Genomic DNA, 18,279 nt, shown 5'->3' on the forward strand with positions numbered 1-18,279 from the left:
AGTGTCGCGGCGCTCCGTCGCCCTAGCAGAAGGTTCCCGATCCACGAGCCAGAAGTGGAGTTTCAGGGTTGATGTGAGGCTGCCAGGTGTCAGAGAAACACCCTAAAGTACAAACCGAGAGTTTTGCAGCTGCAGGCAGCATGGTGTAACCTACATGCTGCCATATGTAGGTTTTTGCTTCTTCATGTTCTGACCTCACTCAGGTGGTCACAACATGAAAAAGTGATGTCACCGCTGGTCACTTAACCTCATCTTTCAACATGGCCCCGACCACCTGGCTGTGCAGCAAACCAAGTAAGCAGGGTGAAGAAATGTGCTGGCTCTGTTCTCTGATGATGAAAAAATATTGATAAATGGTTTATTGTTGAATAAAGTCACATTTATATTCTTTGTTCATTTAAACTCCTCATTAACACCTTCACAATAAAAGTCTCAGACAAATAAAAAACATCCTTAACTTTGGGCTCGTTTCCAGTGAGAGCTGGACTCGGCCAAGGCTGCCCTTTGTCACCGATTCTGTTCATAACCTTTATGGACAGGATTTCTAGGTGCAGCCAAGGTGTGGAGGGCATCCGTTTTGGTGGCCTGAGGATCAGGTCTCTGCTTTTTGCAGATGATGTGGTCCTGTTGGCTTCATTAGAACGTGATCTTCCGCTTTTGCTGGGGCGGTTTGCAGCCGAGTGTGAAGCAGCTGGGATGAGAATCAGCTCCTCTAAATCTGAGACCATGGTCTTGATCCTGAAAAGGGTAGAATGCCTTCTCCGGGTCAGGGATGAGGTCCTGCCCCAAGTGGAGGAGTTTAAGTATCTCGGGGTCTTGTTCACGAGTGAGGGAAAACTGGAGCGTGAGATCGATAGGTGGATTGGTGCTGCGTCTGCAGTGATGCGGGCGTTGTACCGGTCTGTCGTGGTGAAGAGAGAGCTGAGTCAGAAGGAGAAGCTCTCGATTTACCGGTCGATCTACGTTCCTACCCTCACCTATGGTCATGAGCTTTGGGTAGTGACCGAAAGAACGAGATCACGGATACAAGCGGCTGAAATGAGTTTTCTCTGCAGGGTGGCTGGGCTCTCCCTTAGAGATAGGGTGAGAAGCTCGGTCATCTGGGAGGGGCTCGGAGTAGACCCGCTGCTCCTCCACATCGAGAGGAGCCAGTTGAGGTGGCTCGGGCATCTGGTCAGGACGCCTCCCTGGTGAGGTTTTCCGGGCACATCCAACCGGGAGGAGACCTAAAGGTAGACCCAGGACACGGTGGAGGGACTATGTCTCTCACCTGGCCAGGGAACGCCTTGGGATTCCCCCGGAGGAGCTGGCCCAAGTGTCTGGGGAGAGGGAAGTCTGGGCCTCCCTGCTTTGGCTGCTGCCTTCATGAGCCGACTGGATAAGTGGAGAAACATGGATGGACTCCTGTCCTAACTTCAAACACTCATAATATTTGTAGGGGAGTGAAATAAGGTGACATCTCCACTCAGAACCAACGGTCCCAGTTCTAGGAGCATCATGCTTTCATCTTCCAGACTTCAGTCAGCAGGAGATGAAAGTTTCAACAGAGACATTAGAGGAGTAAAATAACCAAACTGCTGCTAATAAACACGTTAATAATGCATGAATAGAAGGAGTAGTTCCAAACTAACAGTGATGAAAATGTTTTGTAGCTCATGTGTTGGATGGCTGGAGAGCCTCGGGCCTCATGTCTGAGATTATGTCTCTCACACTGTCAGATGTTTGATGAGTGATGATGAAACCCTAACCTTCACACTGTGGATCAGTCCTGAGTCAGAACCTCCTGGAACAGGGAGAGGCGAGTGGGAATGAGGCTGACTGCTCTCTGCATCGGTCTCACTCCGTTTCCCGCCACATATGAGAAGCAGAAACGTGGAATTAGGAAGGGAACCAGCTTCCTGCTGATTCAGCTGATTCCAAAAGGGAAGAATAATAAAAGTTATTTCTCGTTTAAGAAGCTCTAGTCTGGTTTGCTTTACCAGAGGTGGAGCGAGGCTAGAGGCAGATGGTGCCACAGCGGTCACATTCCCGGTGTCTCCTCCTGGCCCAGACACATCAGGAGCATCTATGGGTCAGGAGAACCAGACTGCTGCTCACGGTCCAAAGTCCTCTGCTCAGATGAGAGGAAAGTCTGCAGGTCCTGGAGGACGAACGGAGAGGCCCAGTATCAGGTCCAGTTCTGCTAGCTGCTATGCTAGTGGATACCTGCTAGCTTCTCCAAAGGCCGACGGTTGTAAATCTAGCTGCAGCTTTGGTCTGCGTTCAGCTGAGATGGGTTTAAAGTAGAAGTACAGACAGTCGACAACCTTGGGCCCCGTAGTCCTGCCAACCTGGGCCGAGTCAGGGGGAGGGCTCTCCTGGACCAGCAGCTTTACTGGGATGGGACTGGTTGTGTGCCGTTTTACCTGAAAGCGTGAAAAGATAATTAAATTATCAGTAGGAGTCCGACGTGAGGCGACAAGCGTCAACCTAGTTCGTCAGTAGGTGATTAACTAGTCGATGACTCGTTAGTTCCCTAAAACCCCGCCTAAGCATGGCTGTGGTCACTTATCCTCGTCTCACTCTCGACTGTTAGGAGTCATCAAGTTTGAGCTGGAGCTGATGAAACATGCCCCCCCCCCCCCCCCCCCCCCCCCCAGGAAAGGGATGTGAGAAGCTGGAGTCAGCAGATTGTGTGTGTGTGTGTGTGTGTGTGTGTGTGTGTGTGTGTTAGTCAGACCAGTACCACGAGTCCCAGCAGGGACTGAATATAATGCTGACCAGAGTCCCGCTGCTGCTGTGATGAGCTGACGCTACGGACAGGTGAGTGTTTCTGGTTCTACCGTGAAACCTTTTCATGACTGAGGCGTCGTTCCTCCACTTCCTCCTCCTCCGTTCTGTGGAAAGCAACAACCTGCAGAAGGTTAGCGATGATCAGCAGCGTTCTGAGGTCTTTCCTCTAATCCTGATGACCTCGGTAGGGTCACAGGTGTGTGGGTGCGGTTGCTTTTGCACCTGAGGAAGCTAAAGTGTTTTCCGTTATAAGGAGACAAACAGCAACAATGTTTCTGCACTAAAACCAGCTGGGTTGAGACGCTGGACAGGATTGGTAGGCTGGTGACGCTGTGGCGCGCTACCATAGGTCAGTAAACCGTCTCAGCAGCATCTTTAAGATTTTGGGGTATAGAAGTTGTCCCTCTTCCTCCACGAGGCGTAATCATGCTAACCTGCTGTTCCACACCTTAAACACCGTAGAACCACATGGACTTCATGAGGGATCGAGTCTTTCTTGTTTTCTATAAAGGATAGTTGTATTTTATTGTTGTTATGAAACACTGTCTTTTAGCTCTGCTGTATGTATTTGCATTTATATTATCTGTATCACATTCTGAATGATATGTGTTGATGAGTTACTGTATTTATGATCAGCTGCATGTATTTATGATCAGCTGCATGTATTTATGATCAGCTGCATGTATTTATGATCAGCTACATGTATTTATGATCAGCTGCATGTATTTATGATCAGCTGCATGTATTTATGATCAGCTGCATGTATTTATGATCAGCTACATGTATTTATGATCAGCTGCATGTATTTATGTCATTTCTGTCACTGATTGTGTTGAATTCACTTGGACTCCTCCCCCTTGTATTGACCAATGAAGGGCAGATGATAAACGAGACCCCTGACCAGTTTGCTCCAGCCAATCATCCTTTTCTCCTCGTTAGGTGTGTGTGTGTGTGTGTGTGTGTGCGTGTGTGTGTGTGCGTGCGTGCGTGCGCGTGCGTGCGTGCGTACGTGTGTGTGTGTGTGTGTGTGCGTGCGTGTGTGTGTGTGTGTGTGCGTGCGTGCGTGTGTGTGTGTGTGTGTGTGCGTGCGTGTGTGTGTGTGTGTGTGTGCGTGTGTGTGTGTAGAGTAAATCTAAATAGATGTCTCTATAAATGATCCCGAACATCTAGATTTAAGCTAATAGTTAGATTTACTCCTAAACACGCTAACGTCTCCATTTTGATGTCTCTGTGTGTGTAGCTATGGGAGACTGGGCATACTTGTCCTCGCTGCTGGACAAGGTCCAGTCCCACTCCACTGTGGTGGGGAAGATCTGGATGAGTGTCCTCTTCATGTTCAGGATCTTTGTTCTGGGGGCAGCTGCTGATAAAGTCTGGGGAGACGAGCAGTCCGAGTTCTACTGCGACACCAAAGAACCAGGATGTACGAACGCCTGCTACAACTGGCTGTTCCCGATATCCTACGCCCACTACTGGGTCCTCCAAATCACCACCGTGTCCACGCCCACCCTGGTGTACCTGGGCTACGCTGTTCACACCATCCACAGGGAGAAAAGAAAGATGGAGCGCCTAAAGGACGAAGCGATGATGAAGAAAAGCAAGTACACGGATGACAGAGGGAAGGTGAAGATCAAAGGAGTCCTCCTAGGTGCGTACATGATGCAGCTGCTGTGCACCATCCTGCTGGAGGTCGGCTTCGCTGTGGGCCAGTTCTTCATCTTTGGTTCCATATCCGTACATTTTAATTTTCACTGTAAGGTGGATCCTTGCTCCACTGCTGCTGGTGCTGAATGTTTCAACTCGCGGGCCACCGAGAAGAACATCTTCATCTTTTTCATGTTTGGAGTTTCCGGTGTTTCTGTGCTTCTGAACATTCTTGAGATCATTTACCTGCTCTGTAAGAAGAGCAGGGCAGCCAGGAATCGCTTCCTGGTCCAGGAGCTGGAGCTCCGGTCACAGCACCCCCCTACCTGGGAAGCCATCAGCTCCCAGTATGGAGGCTTCCCACCATCAGCACTACCTTCTAGAAGAGATGATGGAAAACACAGCGACGCCGCCAGTAAAGACAAGGTCATCTGATGCAGCTGCTTTAGTCAGTCAGAAGCTGAACAGCTGATCTGAGGATTCTTTCTACATCCCCTCATCTGGACACGCCCACTATTGAATCCATCCAATCAGGCGGGATTTCTTGTTCTTCATTGGTCTAGTTTGTGTTGAAAGTAGAACGTGTTCCGAGAAAAAGGTTCAAGAGTAAACTTCTTTAGTGGCTGTAAATGTTGCCACAATTAAACTTGTTTCAAATCACGGTGCTGATGTGAATCCATTCATCTGTCATCCATCTGTCATCATCCATCCATCAATCATCCATCTGTCATCATCCATCCATCAATCATCCATCTGTCATCATCCATTCATCATACATCCATCCATCAATCATCCATATGTCATCATCCATCCATCAATCATCCATCTGTCATCATCCATTCATCATTCCATCCATCTGTCACCATCCATCCATCAATCATCCATTCATCATACATCCATATGTCATCATCCATTCATCATACATCCATCCATCAATCATCCATATGTCATCATCCATCCATCAATCATCCATCTGTCATCATCCATTCATCATTCCATCCATCTGTCACCATCCATTCATCATACATCCATCCATCAATCATCCATATGTCATCATCCATCCATCAATCATCCATCTGTCATCATCCATTCATCATTCCATCCATCTGTCACCATCCATCCATCAATCATCCATTCATCATACATCCATATGTCATCATCCATTCATCATACATCCATCCATCAATCATCCATATGTCATCATCCATCCATCAATCATCCATCTGTCATCATCCATTCATCATTCCATCCATCTGTCATCATCCATCCATCAATCATCCATTCATCATACATCCATCCATCAATCATCCATATGTCATCATCCATCTGCCATCATCCATTCATCATACATCCATCCATCAATCATCCATATGTCATCATCCATCCATCAATCATCCATCTGTCATCATCCATTCATCATTCCATCCATCTGTCATCATCCATCCATCAATCATCCATCTGTCATCATCCATTCATCAATCATCCATATGTCATCATCCATCCATCAATCATCCATCTGTCATCATCCATTCATCATTCCATCCATCTGTCATCATCCATCCATCAATCATCCATCTGTCATCATCCATTCATCATACATCCATCCATCAATCATCCATATGTCATCATCCATCCATCAATCATCCATCTGCCATCATCCATTCATCATTCCATCCATCTGTCATCATCCATCCATCAATCATCCATCTGTCATCATCCATTCATCAATCATCCATCTGTCATCATCCATTAATCATACATCCATCTGTCATCCATCTGTCACCATCCATCCTTCAATCATCCATCTGTCATCATACATACATCTGTCATCATCCATTCATCATACATCCATCTGTCATCATCCATCCATCATACATCCATCTGTCATCATCCATCCATCATACATCCATCTGTCATCATCCATTCATCAATCCATCCATCAATCATCCATATGTCATCATCCATTCATCATTCCATTCATCAATCATCCATATGTCATCATCCATTCATCATTCCATCCATCAATCATCCATCTGTCATCATCCATTCATCATTCCATCCATCTGTCATCATCCATTCATCATTCCATCCATCTGTCATCATCCATTCATCATTCCAACCATCAATCATCCATCTGTCATCATCCATTCATCATTCCATCCATCAATCATCCATCTGTCATCATCCATTCATCATTCCATCCATCAATCATCCATCTGTCATCATCCATTCATCATTCCATCCATCAATCATCCATCTGTCATCATCCATTCATCATTCCATCCATCTGTCATCATACATCCATCATACATCCATCTGTCACCATCCATTCATCATTCCATCCATCAATCATCCATCTATCATCATCCATTCATCAATCCATCCATCTGTCACCATATATACATCTGTCACCATCCATTCATCAATCATCCATCAATCATCCATCTGTCATCATCCATTCATCATCCATTCATCATACATCCATCTGTCATCATCCATTCATCAATCATCCCTCTGTCATCATCCATTCATCATACATCCATCTGTCATCCATCTGTCACCATCCATCCATCAATCATCCATCTGTCATCATCCATCCATCATACATCCATCTGTCATCATCCATCCATCATACATCCATCTGTCATCATCCATCCATCATACATCCATCTGTCATCATCCATTCATCAATCCCTCCATCAATCATCCATCTGTCATCATCCATTCATCATTCCATTCATCAATCATCCATCTGTCATCATCCATTCATCATTCCATCCATCAATCATCCATCTGTCATCATCCATTCATCATTCCATCCATCTGTCATCATCCTTTCATCATTCCATCCATCTGTCATCATCCATTCATCATTCCAACCATTAATCATCCATCTGTCATCATCCATTCATCATTCCATCCATCTGTCATCCATCTCTCATCATCCATCCATCATACATCCATCCATCAATCATCCATCTGTCATCATCCATCCATCAATCATCCATCTATCATCATCCATTCATCATTCCATCCATCTGTCATCATCCATTCATCATACATCCATCTGTCATCCATCTGTCACCATCCATCCATCAATCATCCATCTGTCATCATCCATTCATCATACATCCATCTGTCATCATCCATTCATCATTCCATCCATCTGTCATCATACATCCATCTGTCATCATCCATCCATCATACATCCATCTGTCATCATCCATCCATCATACATCCATCTGTCATCATCCATTCATCAATCCACCATCAATCATCCATCTGTCATCATCCATTCATCATTCCATTCATCAATCATCCATCTGTCATCATCCATTCATCATTCCATCCATCAATCATCCATCTGTCATCATCCATTCATCATTCCATCCATCTGTCATCATCCATTCATCATTCCATCCATCTGTCATCATCCATTCATCATTCCAACCATCAATCATCCATCTGTCATCATCCATTCATCATTCCATCCATCAATCATCCATCTGTCATCATCCATTCATCATTCCATCCATCAATCATCCATCTGTCATCATCCATTCATCATTCCATCCATCTGTCATCATACATCCATCATACATCCATCTGTCACCATCCATTCATCATTCCATCCATCAATCATCCATCTGTCATCATCCATTCATCATTCCATCCATCTGTCATCATCCATCCATCATACATCCATCTGTCACCATCCATTCATCATTCCATCCATCAATCATCCATCTATCATCATCCATTCATCAATCCATCCATCTGTCACCATATATACATCTGTCACCATCCATTCATCAATCATCCATCAATCATCCATCTGTCATCATCCATTCATCATCCATTCATCATACATACATCTGTCATCATCCATTCATCAATCATCCATCTGTCATCATCCATTCATCATACATACATCTGTCATCCATCTGTCACCATCCATCCATCAATCATCCATCTGTCATCATCCATTCATCATACATCCATCTGTCATCATCCATTCATCATTCCATCCATCTGTCATCATCCATCCATCATACATCCATCTGTCATCATCCATCCATCAATCATCCATCTGTCATCATCCATTCATCATTCCATTCATCAATCATCCATCTGTCATCATCCATTCATCATTCCATCCATCAATCATCCATCTGTCATCATCCATTCATCATTCCATCCATCTGTCATCATCCATTCATCATTCCATCCATCTGTCATCATCCATTCATCATTCCAACCATCAATCATCCATCTGTCATCATCCATTCATCATTCCATCCATCAATCATCCATCTGTCATCATCCATTCATCATTCCATCCATCAATCATCCATCTGTCATCATCCATTCATCATTCCATCCATCTGTCATCATCCATCTGTCATCATCCATTCATCATTCCATCCATCTGTCATCATCCATCCATCATACATCCATCTGTCACCATCCATTCATCATTCCATCCATCAATCATCCATCTATCATCATCCATTCATCAATCCATCCATCTGTCACCATATATACATCTGTCACCATCCATTCATCAATCATCCATCTGTCATCATCCATTCATCATCCATTCATCATACATCCATCTGTCATCATCCATTCATCATTCCATCCATCAAACATACATCAATCATCCATCTGTCATCATCCATTCATCATACATCCATCTGTCATCATCCATTCATCAATCCATCCATCATACATCCATCTGTCATCATACATCCATCAATCATCCATCTATCATCATCCATTCATCATTCCATCCATCTGTCATCATCCATTCATCAATCCATCCATCATACATCCATCTGTCACCATCCATGCATCATTCCATCCATCAATCATCCATCTGTCATCATCCATTCATCAATCCATCCATCATACATCCATCTGTCATCATCCATTCATCATCCCATCCATCAATCATCCACCTGTCATCATCCATTCATCAATCCATCCATCATACATCCATCTGTCACCATATATCCATCTGTCATCATCCATTCATCATTCCATCCATCATACATCTATCTGTCACCATATATCCATCTGTCATCATCCATTCATCAATCATCCATCTGTCATCATCCTTTCATCATTCCATCCATCAATCATCCATCTGTCATCATCCATTCATCATTCCATCCATCTGTCACCATATATCCTTCTGTCATCATCCATTCATCATACATCCATCTGTCATCATCCTTTCATCTTCCATCCATCAATCATCCATCTGTCATCATCCATTCATCATACATCCATCTGTCACCATATATCCTTCTGTCATCATCCATTCATCATACATCCATCAATCATCCATCTATCATTATCCATTCATCAATCCATCCATCATACATCCATCCGTCACCATATATCCATCTGTCATCATCCATGCATCATTCCATCCATCAATCATCCATCTGTCTTCATCCATTCATCATACATCCATCTGTCATCATCCTTTCATCTTCCATCCATCAATCATCCATCTGTCATCATCCATTCATCATTCCATCCATCTGTCACCATATATCCTTCTGTCACCATCCATTCATCATTCCATCCATCAATCATCCATCTATCATTATCCATTCATCAATCCATCCATCATACATCCATCCGTCACCATATATCCATCTGTCATCATCCATGCATCATTCCATCCATCAATCATCCATCTGTCTTCATCCATTCATCAATCCATCCATCATACATCCATCTGTCATCATCCATTCATCATTCCATCCATCAATCATCCACCTGTCATCGTCCATTCATCAATTCATCCATCATACATCCATCTGTCAACATATATCCATCTGTCATCATCCATTCATCATTCCATCCATCATACATCTATCTGTCACCATGTATCCATCTGTCATCATCCATTAATCAATCATCCATCTGTCATCATCCATTCATCATACATCCATCTGTCATCATACATCCATCTGTCACCATATATCCATCTGTCATCATCCATTCATCATTCCATCCATCAATCATCCATCCATCATATATCCATCTGTCATCATCCATTCATAATTCCATCCATCAATCATCTATCTGTCATCATCCTTTCATCAATCCATCCATCATCCATCCATCTGTCATCATCCATTCATCATTCCATCCATCATACATTTATCTGTCACCATATATCCATCTGTCATCATCCATTCATCAATCATCCATCTGTCATCATCCATTCATCATTCCATCCATCAATCATCCATCTGTCATCATCCATTCATCATTCCATCCATCTGTCACCATATATCCTTCTGCCATCATCCATTCATCATTCCATCCATCAATCATCCATCTGTCATCATCCATTCATCATACATCCATCTGTCATCATACATCCATCTGTCACCATATATCCATCTGTCATCATCCATTCATCATTCCATCCATCAATCATCCATCCATCATACATCCATCTGTCATCATCCATTCATCATTCCATCCATCATACATCCATCTGTCACCATATATCCATCTGTCATCATCCATTCATCAATCATCCATCTGTCATCTTCCATTCATCATTCCATCCATCAATCATTCATCTGTCATCATACATCCATCATACATCCATCTGTCATCTTCCATTCATCATTCCATCCATCAATCATTCATCTGTCATCATACATCCATCATACATCCATCTGTCATCATCCATTCATCATACATCCATCTGTCATCATCCATTCATCATTCCATCCATCAATCATTCATCTGTCATCATCCATCCATCATACATCCATCTGTCATCATCCATTCATCATTCCATCCATCAATCTTCCATCTGTCATCATCCATTCATCATTCCATCCATCATACATCCATTTGTCACCAAATATCCATCTGTCATCATCCATTCATCATACATCCATCTGTCATCATCCATTCATCATTCCATCCATCAATCATTCATCTGTCATCATACATCCATCATACATCCCTCTGTCATCATCCATTCATCATTCCATCCATCAATCATCCATCTGTCATCATCCATTCATCATTCCATCCATCATACATCCATCTGTCACCATATATCCATCTGTCATCATCCATTCATCATACATCCATCTGTCATCATCCATTCATCATTCCATCCATCAATCATTCATCTGTCATCATCCATCCATCATACATCCATCTGTCATCATCCATTCATCATTCCATCCATCAATCATCCATCTGTCATCATCCATTCATCATTCCATCCATCAATCATCCATCTGTCATCATCCATTCATCATTCCATACATCATACATCCATCTGTCACCATATATCCATCTGTCATCATCCATTCATCAATCATCCATCTGTCATCGTTCATTCATCATTCCATCCATAAATCATCCATCTGTCATCATCCATTCATCAATCCATCCATCATCCATCCATCTGTCATCATCCATTCATCCATCCATCTTTCATCATCCATTCATCAATCATCCATCTGTCATCATCCATTCATCAATCCATCCATCATACATCCATCTGTCATCAATCCATTCATCAATCATCCATCTGTCATCATCCATCCATCATACATCCATCTGTCATCATCCATTCATCATTCCATCCATCAATCATTCATCTGTCATCATCCATCCATCATACATTCATCTGTCATCATCCATTCATCATTCCATCCATCAATCATCCATCTGTCATCATCCATTCATCATACATCCATCTGTCACCATATATCCATCTGTCATCATACATCCATCTGTCATCATCCATTCATCATTCCATCCATCAATCTTCCATCTGTCATCATCCATTCATCAATCCATCCATCATACATCCATCTGTCATCATCCATTCATCATTCCATCCATCAATCATCCATCTGTCATCATCCATTCATCATTCCATCCATCAATCATCCATCTGTCATCATCCATTCATCAATCCATCCATCATACATCCATCTGTCATCATTCATCCATCATTCCATCCATCATACATCCATCTGTCATCATATATCCATCTGTCATCATCCATTCATCATTCCATCCATCATACATCCATCTGTCACCATATATCCATCTGTCATCTTCCATTCATCAATCATCCATCTGTCATCATCCATTCATCATTCCTTCCATCAATCATCCATCTGTCATCATCCATTCATCAATCCATCCATCATACATCCATCTGTCATCATCCATTCATCCATCCATCTGTCATCATTCCATCCATCAATCATCCATCTGTCATCATCCATTCATCATTCCATCCATCAAACATCCATCCATCCATCCATCCATCATCTATCTCTATAATAGTTTACAGCGTTTCAATAACGGTCTGAAAACATCAGAGATGTTCACGTCAGCTTAAGAATAATCTACAGGTGTTGTAAGCAGAAAGCAGGATTATCAACAGCCTCTCCTACACAACCGATTTCCCCCACAGATATCACAACATTAGAGAAAACATAAACACAAACAACACTAATGTAACAGTTCAGTCATTCATTCCCATATCAAGCATGTAATTCTGCAGTCATTTTACTGCAGAACACCAAAGATCCACACAGCTGGAACATCTGTATACGTCTCAGTTCTGACTTTCCCTGGTTCACACATACTCACCTCTCGTAGTTTTCTCTTGTTGGAACAAATATCCCAGAATGTTACCGTAAGAGACTATATGAGTAATATGTTGGTGGGTGATGTTTGTCCTAATTCTATTCAAAGAGACTTTATTAATCCCAGAGGGAAATGAATGTCGGGGACCAAGCAGTCAGACTTCAGGACGACGGTGTGAAAAATGATTCTCCGTTCAGTTTTAATAAACAAAACAATCCATGAGGAGAGACAGAAGAATTGCTCAAACTCAAAATAGCGACTAAAATAAACCTAACTTAAAGTTCACAAACAAAGAATCAACCAATCAGCTAAGAGGTGATCAGAATGTCAGACATTACTAAACGTGTGCACCCGACATAGTAAACATCTTAAATTATTACACAGGATTGTAATGATAAACAAGTAAGTAGAAAAGCAACATTCAAAAGGGAATACTAACACTGAGAACTGGTGGGAGGAGCCTCCACCCTCCTCTGGAAACTCCATGGGCCAGCAGGACAGGTAGTCAGCAGCCAGTTTGGCCTCCCCTGGACGTGATGGACCTGGACCGGAAGGGCTGCACCACCAGGTACCAGCTGTTAGAGTCCCGCATCTTCTCAAGGCACCTCAGAGCCTTGTGATCCACCTCCAGGATGAGTCTCCTCGCCAAAAGGTAATATTTAAATGAGTCCAAGGCCCACTTAACGACCAGGCAGGGGCGGAGCTTCAGGAGGGGCTGGGGGGGCAGCCCAGGCTTGGGAGGGGCCTGCCCCTGCAATGAGATGCGGATGAGAAGGAAGAGCACCTCTATTTGTTTTTATTTTTTTATTTAACCTTTATTTACCCAGGAAAAAAGTCCCATTGAGATGTAAAAGCTCTTTTTCAAGGGAGTCCTGCAGCAACCCTAACCCACACACACACATATACAAGACATCATTTACTATTTAAACTCGTACGAAAACAATCTAGAATAAAAATTCTAAGTAAAATGTTTAAAACTTTAAACAAGCCCAAAAATAACAACAGTTGCATGTTATTGAGTTGCTCTCAAGATTTCTTAGTTTAGATTTAAAAACATTCATTGAAATAAAATCTGTCGTCTTCCATTTTTCCTGCAACTCATCCCAAGCTGACGGCTGAATGGGCAACAGCTCTCTTTCCAAGTTCGGTACGTACAAACGGGACCGAAAGCAGCAACGTGTCTCGTAGACGACGAGAATAACCACCTGCAGTTTTCATTTGAAGTAGGGAAGTCCTGCAGGAAGGTAGCAGACCAGGTAGAGCCTTCTATATAGATCTGTGGATATGAGACTTCCTCCTGGTGGTCAAAGCAGGCCATCCCATCTGAGAGTTAGGGTTAGTGATGAACCTTAGAGCAGCATGATGCACGGTGTCACGTGACTGAGGACATTTAGCAGAAGCGTTCATAAACAGAAAGATGGAGGCCGGATAAGACTAGCACTTCCATAGCTCGTGTTCAGAGGAGAATGAGCTCCGTTCTTTATGCTTCCTCTCATGCAGACTCACTTAGGGTTGCCCCAGTCAGGACTCAGTCATGGATGCTAACTTTACACCGACTGACTGTAGTGATGCAGTAGGTGTGAAACACAGAATCAGTGTGTGACGGGCTTCATGTTACTCTCACGTGTAGCTTTGTGACCTGCACATGTAGCTGCGGTCCCCGAAGTCGTCACCAGGTGCACCTAAACATCAGCCGCTCACCATCATCAGAGAGCAGGTGGGTGGCTAACGGAGAAGTTGGTCTCAGGGATTATCCAGTTCCATTTTCCAGACGGTCTTTTACAGCAAAGCTGATCACCACGAGTCCGCCCAACTGTCACACCCTGTCCTGTCTCCCCGTTTTGGTTCAGCCTCGTGTCTCGTTGATTGCTCCCACCTGCCTCTCGTTTCCCAATCACCTTAGCTCCCTGCCCTCGTGTATCTAAGCCCCTTCTGTTCTGTGTCTTGTGTCGGTCCATTGTTTCAGTGTCCAGCGTGTGTCTAGTAAACCAATGTTAAGAGTTTGTACCTGTCTGCCTGCCCTCCTCCCCGCCTCACCTCCGCTCACCTCGCCCACACGCCGTCACACCAACGCCGTCGCTAGCTTGCCTCAGAGACAGGTCTATGACAAAGTTATTGCAGTCTTCCTGCAGAGAGGAGGACGGCTTCATATAAATAACCAGCTTCTTTGATGAGTTATTTATTTATTTATTTATTTACACAAAAACCAAATAAAGAAATCATTATTGTAGCTGTTGATCATGAACAGAGATGCGGCTGTAATGGTTGAAACGGTCCTAACGGGGTTTCTTGTTGTCACAGTGGTATTCTCTCTCAGTACATTAACTAACATTAACTAGCTGTTAACCAGCTGATTAAACAAACATCCATCCATAATCTCTAGACGATGCAGCGTCTTGTCCCTCCCTCCCTCCTCTCTTGGTGTCTTCACTAACAGCCAGCTGCTGCATGATGACACGCTCTGGTAAAATGAATCTTAATGAAACCTCCCAGAGAACGTGCTTCAACAGCTTCTCTCGTTTTTATTAGAATAAACATGATCAGAGTCCGCATCCAGACACACATCTGGATCTGCAGCAGCTGGGATGCCCACACTCCTCTTGTTTAGACATTTTCTTTCTTGTGCTTCCTATGTTTCTGCTCTGGGAGCCATCTATCCAGCTCCATGGATGCCTGTCTGTCCGCGCATTTAACCGCCGGTTGGTCAGACGCTGCTGCTGTCGGTCGACAACGAGCACGGTGTCGGATAACCCGTCTCATTTTCCACTCTTGTGCAGGGGCACCTGCAGAAAATTATGATGGGGTGGCCGGACGGGGCCAAAGAAATTTTGGGGTGGCAGAAACGTGTCTGCTGTTAAATTCTGATTATTTCTTTACTTATTAATCGTACAGAAAATGGTCGTGGGCCTCCAGCTAAACACAGAGCCCAGTCGCCATTTTATTTGTTTATTTATTTTGTAGTCCAACTACGAGAATGCAGCACGTCTGAACCCCTCAGAGCTGTTGCTCACCTTAAGGAAGGGTGGTGTGGAAGTATTTACACTCCCGAGGATGCTGAAAAAACACAGAAGAAGAAAGCTGTGTGTGTGTGTGTGTGTGTGTGTGTGTGTGTGTGTGTGTGTGTGTGTGTGTGTGTGTGTGTGTGTGTGTGTGTGTGTGTGTCATGGTCTGCGTCTGCCCCTTCCTTCATGTGCCTCCTGGTGTTTCTCCATCCTCTCTAGGTGCTCCTTCTGTGTCCTCTAGCGCCCTCATGTGTCATGTCTGCGTCTTCCTCGTGTGTCTTCTGGTTTTCCCCACTTGCCCCTAGATCTCCAGCCCTCTAGGTTTCTCAAGTAATTTCCTTTAGTTACAGCCTTTCATGATTTAGTATGTTTTTCCCATCAGTGTTTATTATTTTTCTCCCCCCTCCCTTTGAATTGCAGTTATGCTTCCTGCTCTTTTGTAGTAGGTTTTATTCTTGGGTCAGGTTAGTTTCTCCCCTGATTAGTCATTGCCTTCACCTGGCCCTCCTCCCACACCCCACACACCTGCAGCTCATCTCCCTCTCATCCTCCCTGTGTATTTAAGCCCTGTTTTGTCTCGGTGTCTTGTTGGTCCATTGTTGGTTTTCTGTCAGCCTCTCGTTCCTAGGGTTAGGGTTAGAGTATTTTCTCGTGTCTCAGTTGGATTTCTGGTTTATTTCGGACATTTTCGGACTCTGGCTCTCTGCCCTGGATTAATTCTTCGTTTCATCCTTCAACAATAAAGGATTTTACTTTACATCATCTCCTGCCTCGTGTCATCCTGGTTTGCTGCTTTTTGGGTCCTACAAACCTCGTAACGTGACAGTGTGTGTAACTCTTGATGTGTAACTTGTGTTTACATTTTCGTGTGTATCTTCAGTTCTTACACACACACACACACACACACATCACCTGGTACACACGGACAAAACTACATCACACACAAATCAGTTTACAAGTACAAAAATCCTTTTCAGACTTTTCACGCCTGATTGGTGCGTATGTGGTGCGTTTGAATGCTGGGTAGAAGCTGGGAAATCCAATTTTCCTTTGGATTAAGTCTAAACTTGTTCTGACGGGACAAAAATGTATTTCTGTGGAAAAACAGAGTAGCTCAGGGTCCTGTAGTTATAAAAGATAGACCAACATTTAATTTTTAATAATCTAAATTTATTTAGATATTTATATATATATTACACACATCTAGACACACACGCACAGATCTTGAGACTTTTTTCCACACATTAAACGCTCCGACAGGCAGGTGCATCCATGGAGGAGATGGTTTTTAAACGGAAATATGGATCGTGAGCCAACACGAGAAACAAAATGTCACAAGAGGAGTGAGCTTCACCTGACATGTTGTGGTCATGAACATCCAGCTGCTGCTGATCACGAGACCGATGAGATGATAATCTGACCTGGATTAGACTTTACAGCAGCCTGATGATCACTTATGATGTTTCTTGTTAGATGCATAAACCTTCACCTCTGGCTTATATTGTCTCTTGCTAACAGCCTTTAAACCCCCTCGTGTTATTACTGGTGTTCATATAAATCAGCGGTCATCAAGAGGCCCGCGAGCCCCTCTTTGTGGCCCCCCAACTTTGCGTGCCCATCAAATTCAAATAGCTAACACTAGCATACAAAGTCCGAGACGGTACGGCTCCCATCTACCTGAATCCTCTTGCAAAGGCTTACGTCTCGGCCCGGCCGCTCCGGTCATCACAGGATGGTCGGCTAGCAGTGCCTACACCACGCTCAGGACAATCCAGACTCTTCTCATGCATCGTTCCACAAATGTGGAACGACCTTCCAAGCACTACCAGAACAGGGGCTTCCTTTTTGACTTTCGAGAAACTCCTGAAGACCCTGCTCTTCAGAGAGCATCTTCTAAACTAGCACCCTCCCTGCACCCGTCCCCCCCCCTCTACTGTCCACTCCTTGTTCCCTCCTCTCCATGACTGATGTCAAGTTGTTGTTGTTATTGTTGTTGTTGTTAGCCTCAAGGGCAACATGCCGATTATCACTTGTAAGTCGCTTTGGACAAAAGCATCTGCTAAACACATAAACATAAACATAAACATAAACATGAGTCTGGAGGACCTTAGTCAGGTCTGATATTGTTGGTTCTGTCATGACCCACCTCCATCACCGCCATGCTCTGTTTGTCCTTCCTTATCTGAAGGAGCTGACTTTA

General features: G+C 43.8%; 1 protein-coding gene across 1 annotated transcript; it reads left to right on the top strand.

Moving 5' to 3' along the window:
* The first annotated feature begins 2,672 nt into the window (after window positions 1-2,672).
* On the top strand, window positions 2,673-5,080 carry LOC107396001 (gap junction Cx32.2 protein). The gene is made up of 2 exons (XM_054733744.2): window positions 2,673-2,802; window positions 4,013-5,080. The coding sequence occupies exon 2, from the start codon at window positions 4,015-4,017 to the stop codon at window positions 4,849-4,851; it is 837 nt and encodes a 278-aa protein (XP_054589719.1). The 5' UTR covers window positions 2,673-2,802; window positions 4,013-4,014; the 3' UTR covers window positions 4,852-5,080.
* The last annotated feature ends 13,199 nt before the right edge of the window (window positions 5,081-18,279 follow it).

Source organism: Nothobranchius furzeri, chromosome 3 (genome assembly GCF_043380555.1).
Source record: "Nothobranchius furzeri strain GRZ-AD chromosome 3, NfurGRZ-RIMD1, whole genome shotgun sequence".
Classification (NCBI taxonomy): domain Eukaryota; kingdom Metazoa; phylum Chordata; class Actinopteri; order Cyprinodontiformes; family Nothobranchiidae; genus Nothobranchius; species Nothobranchius furzeri.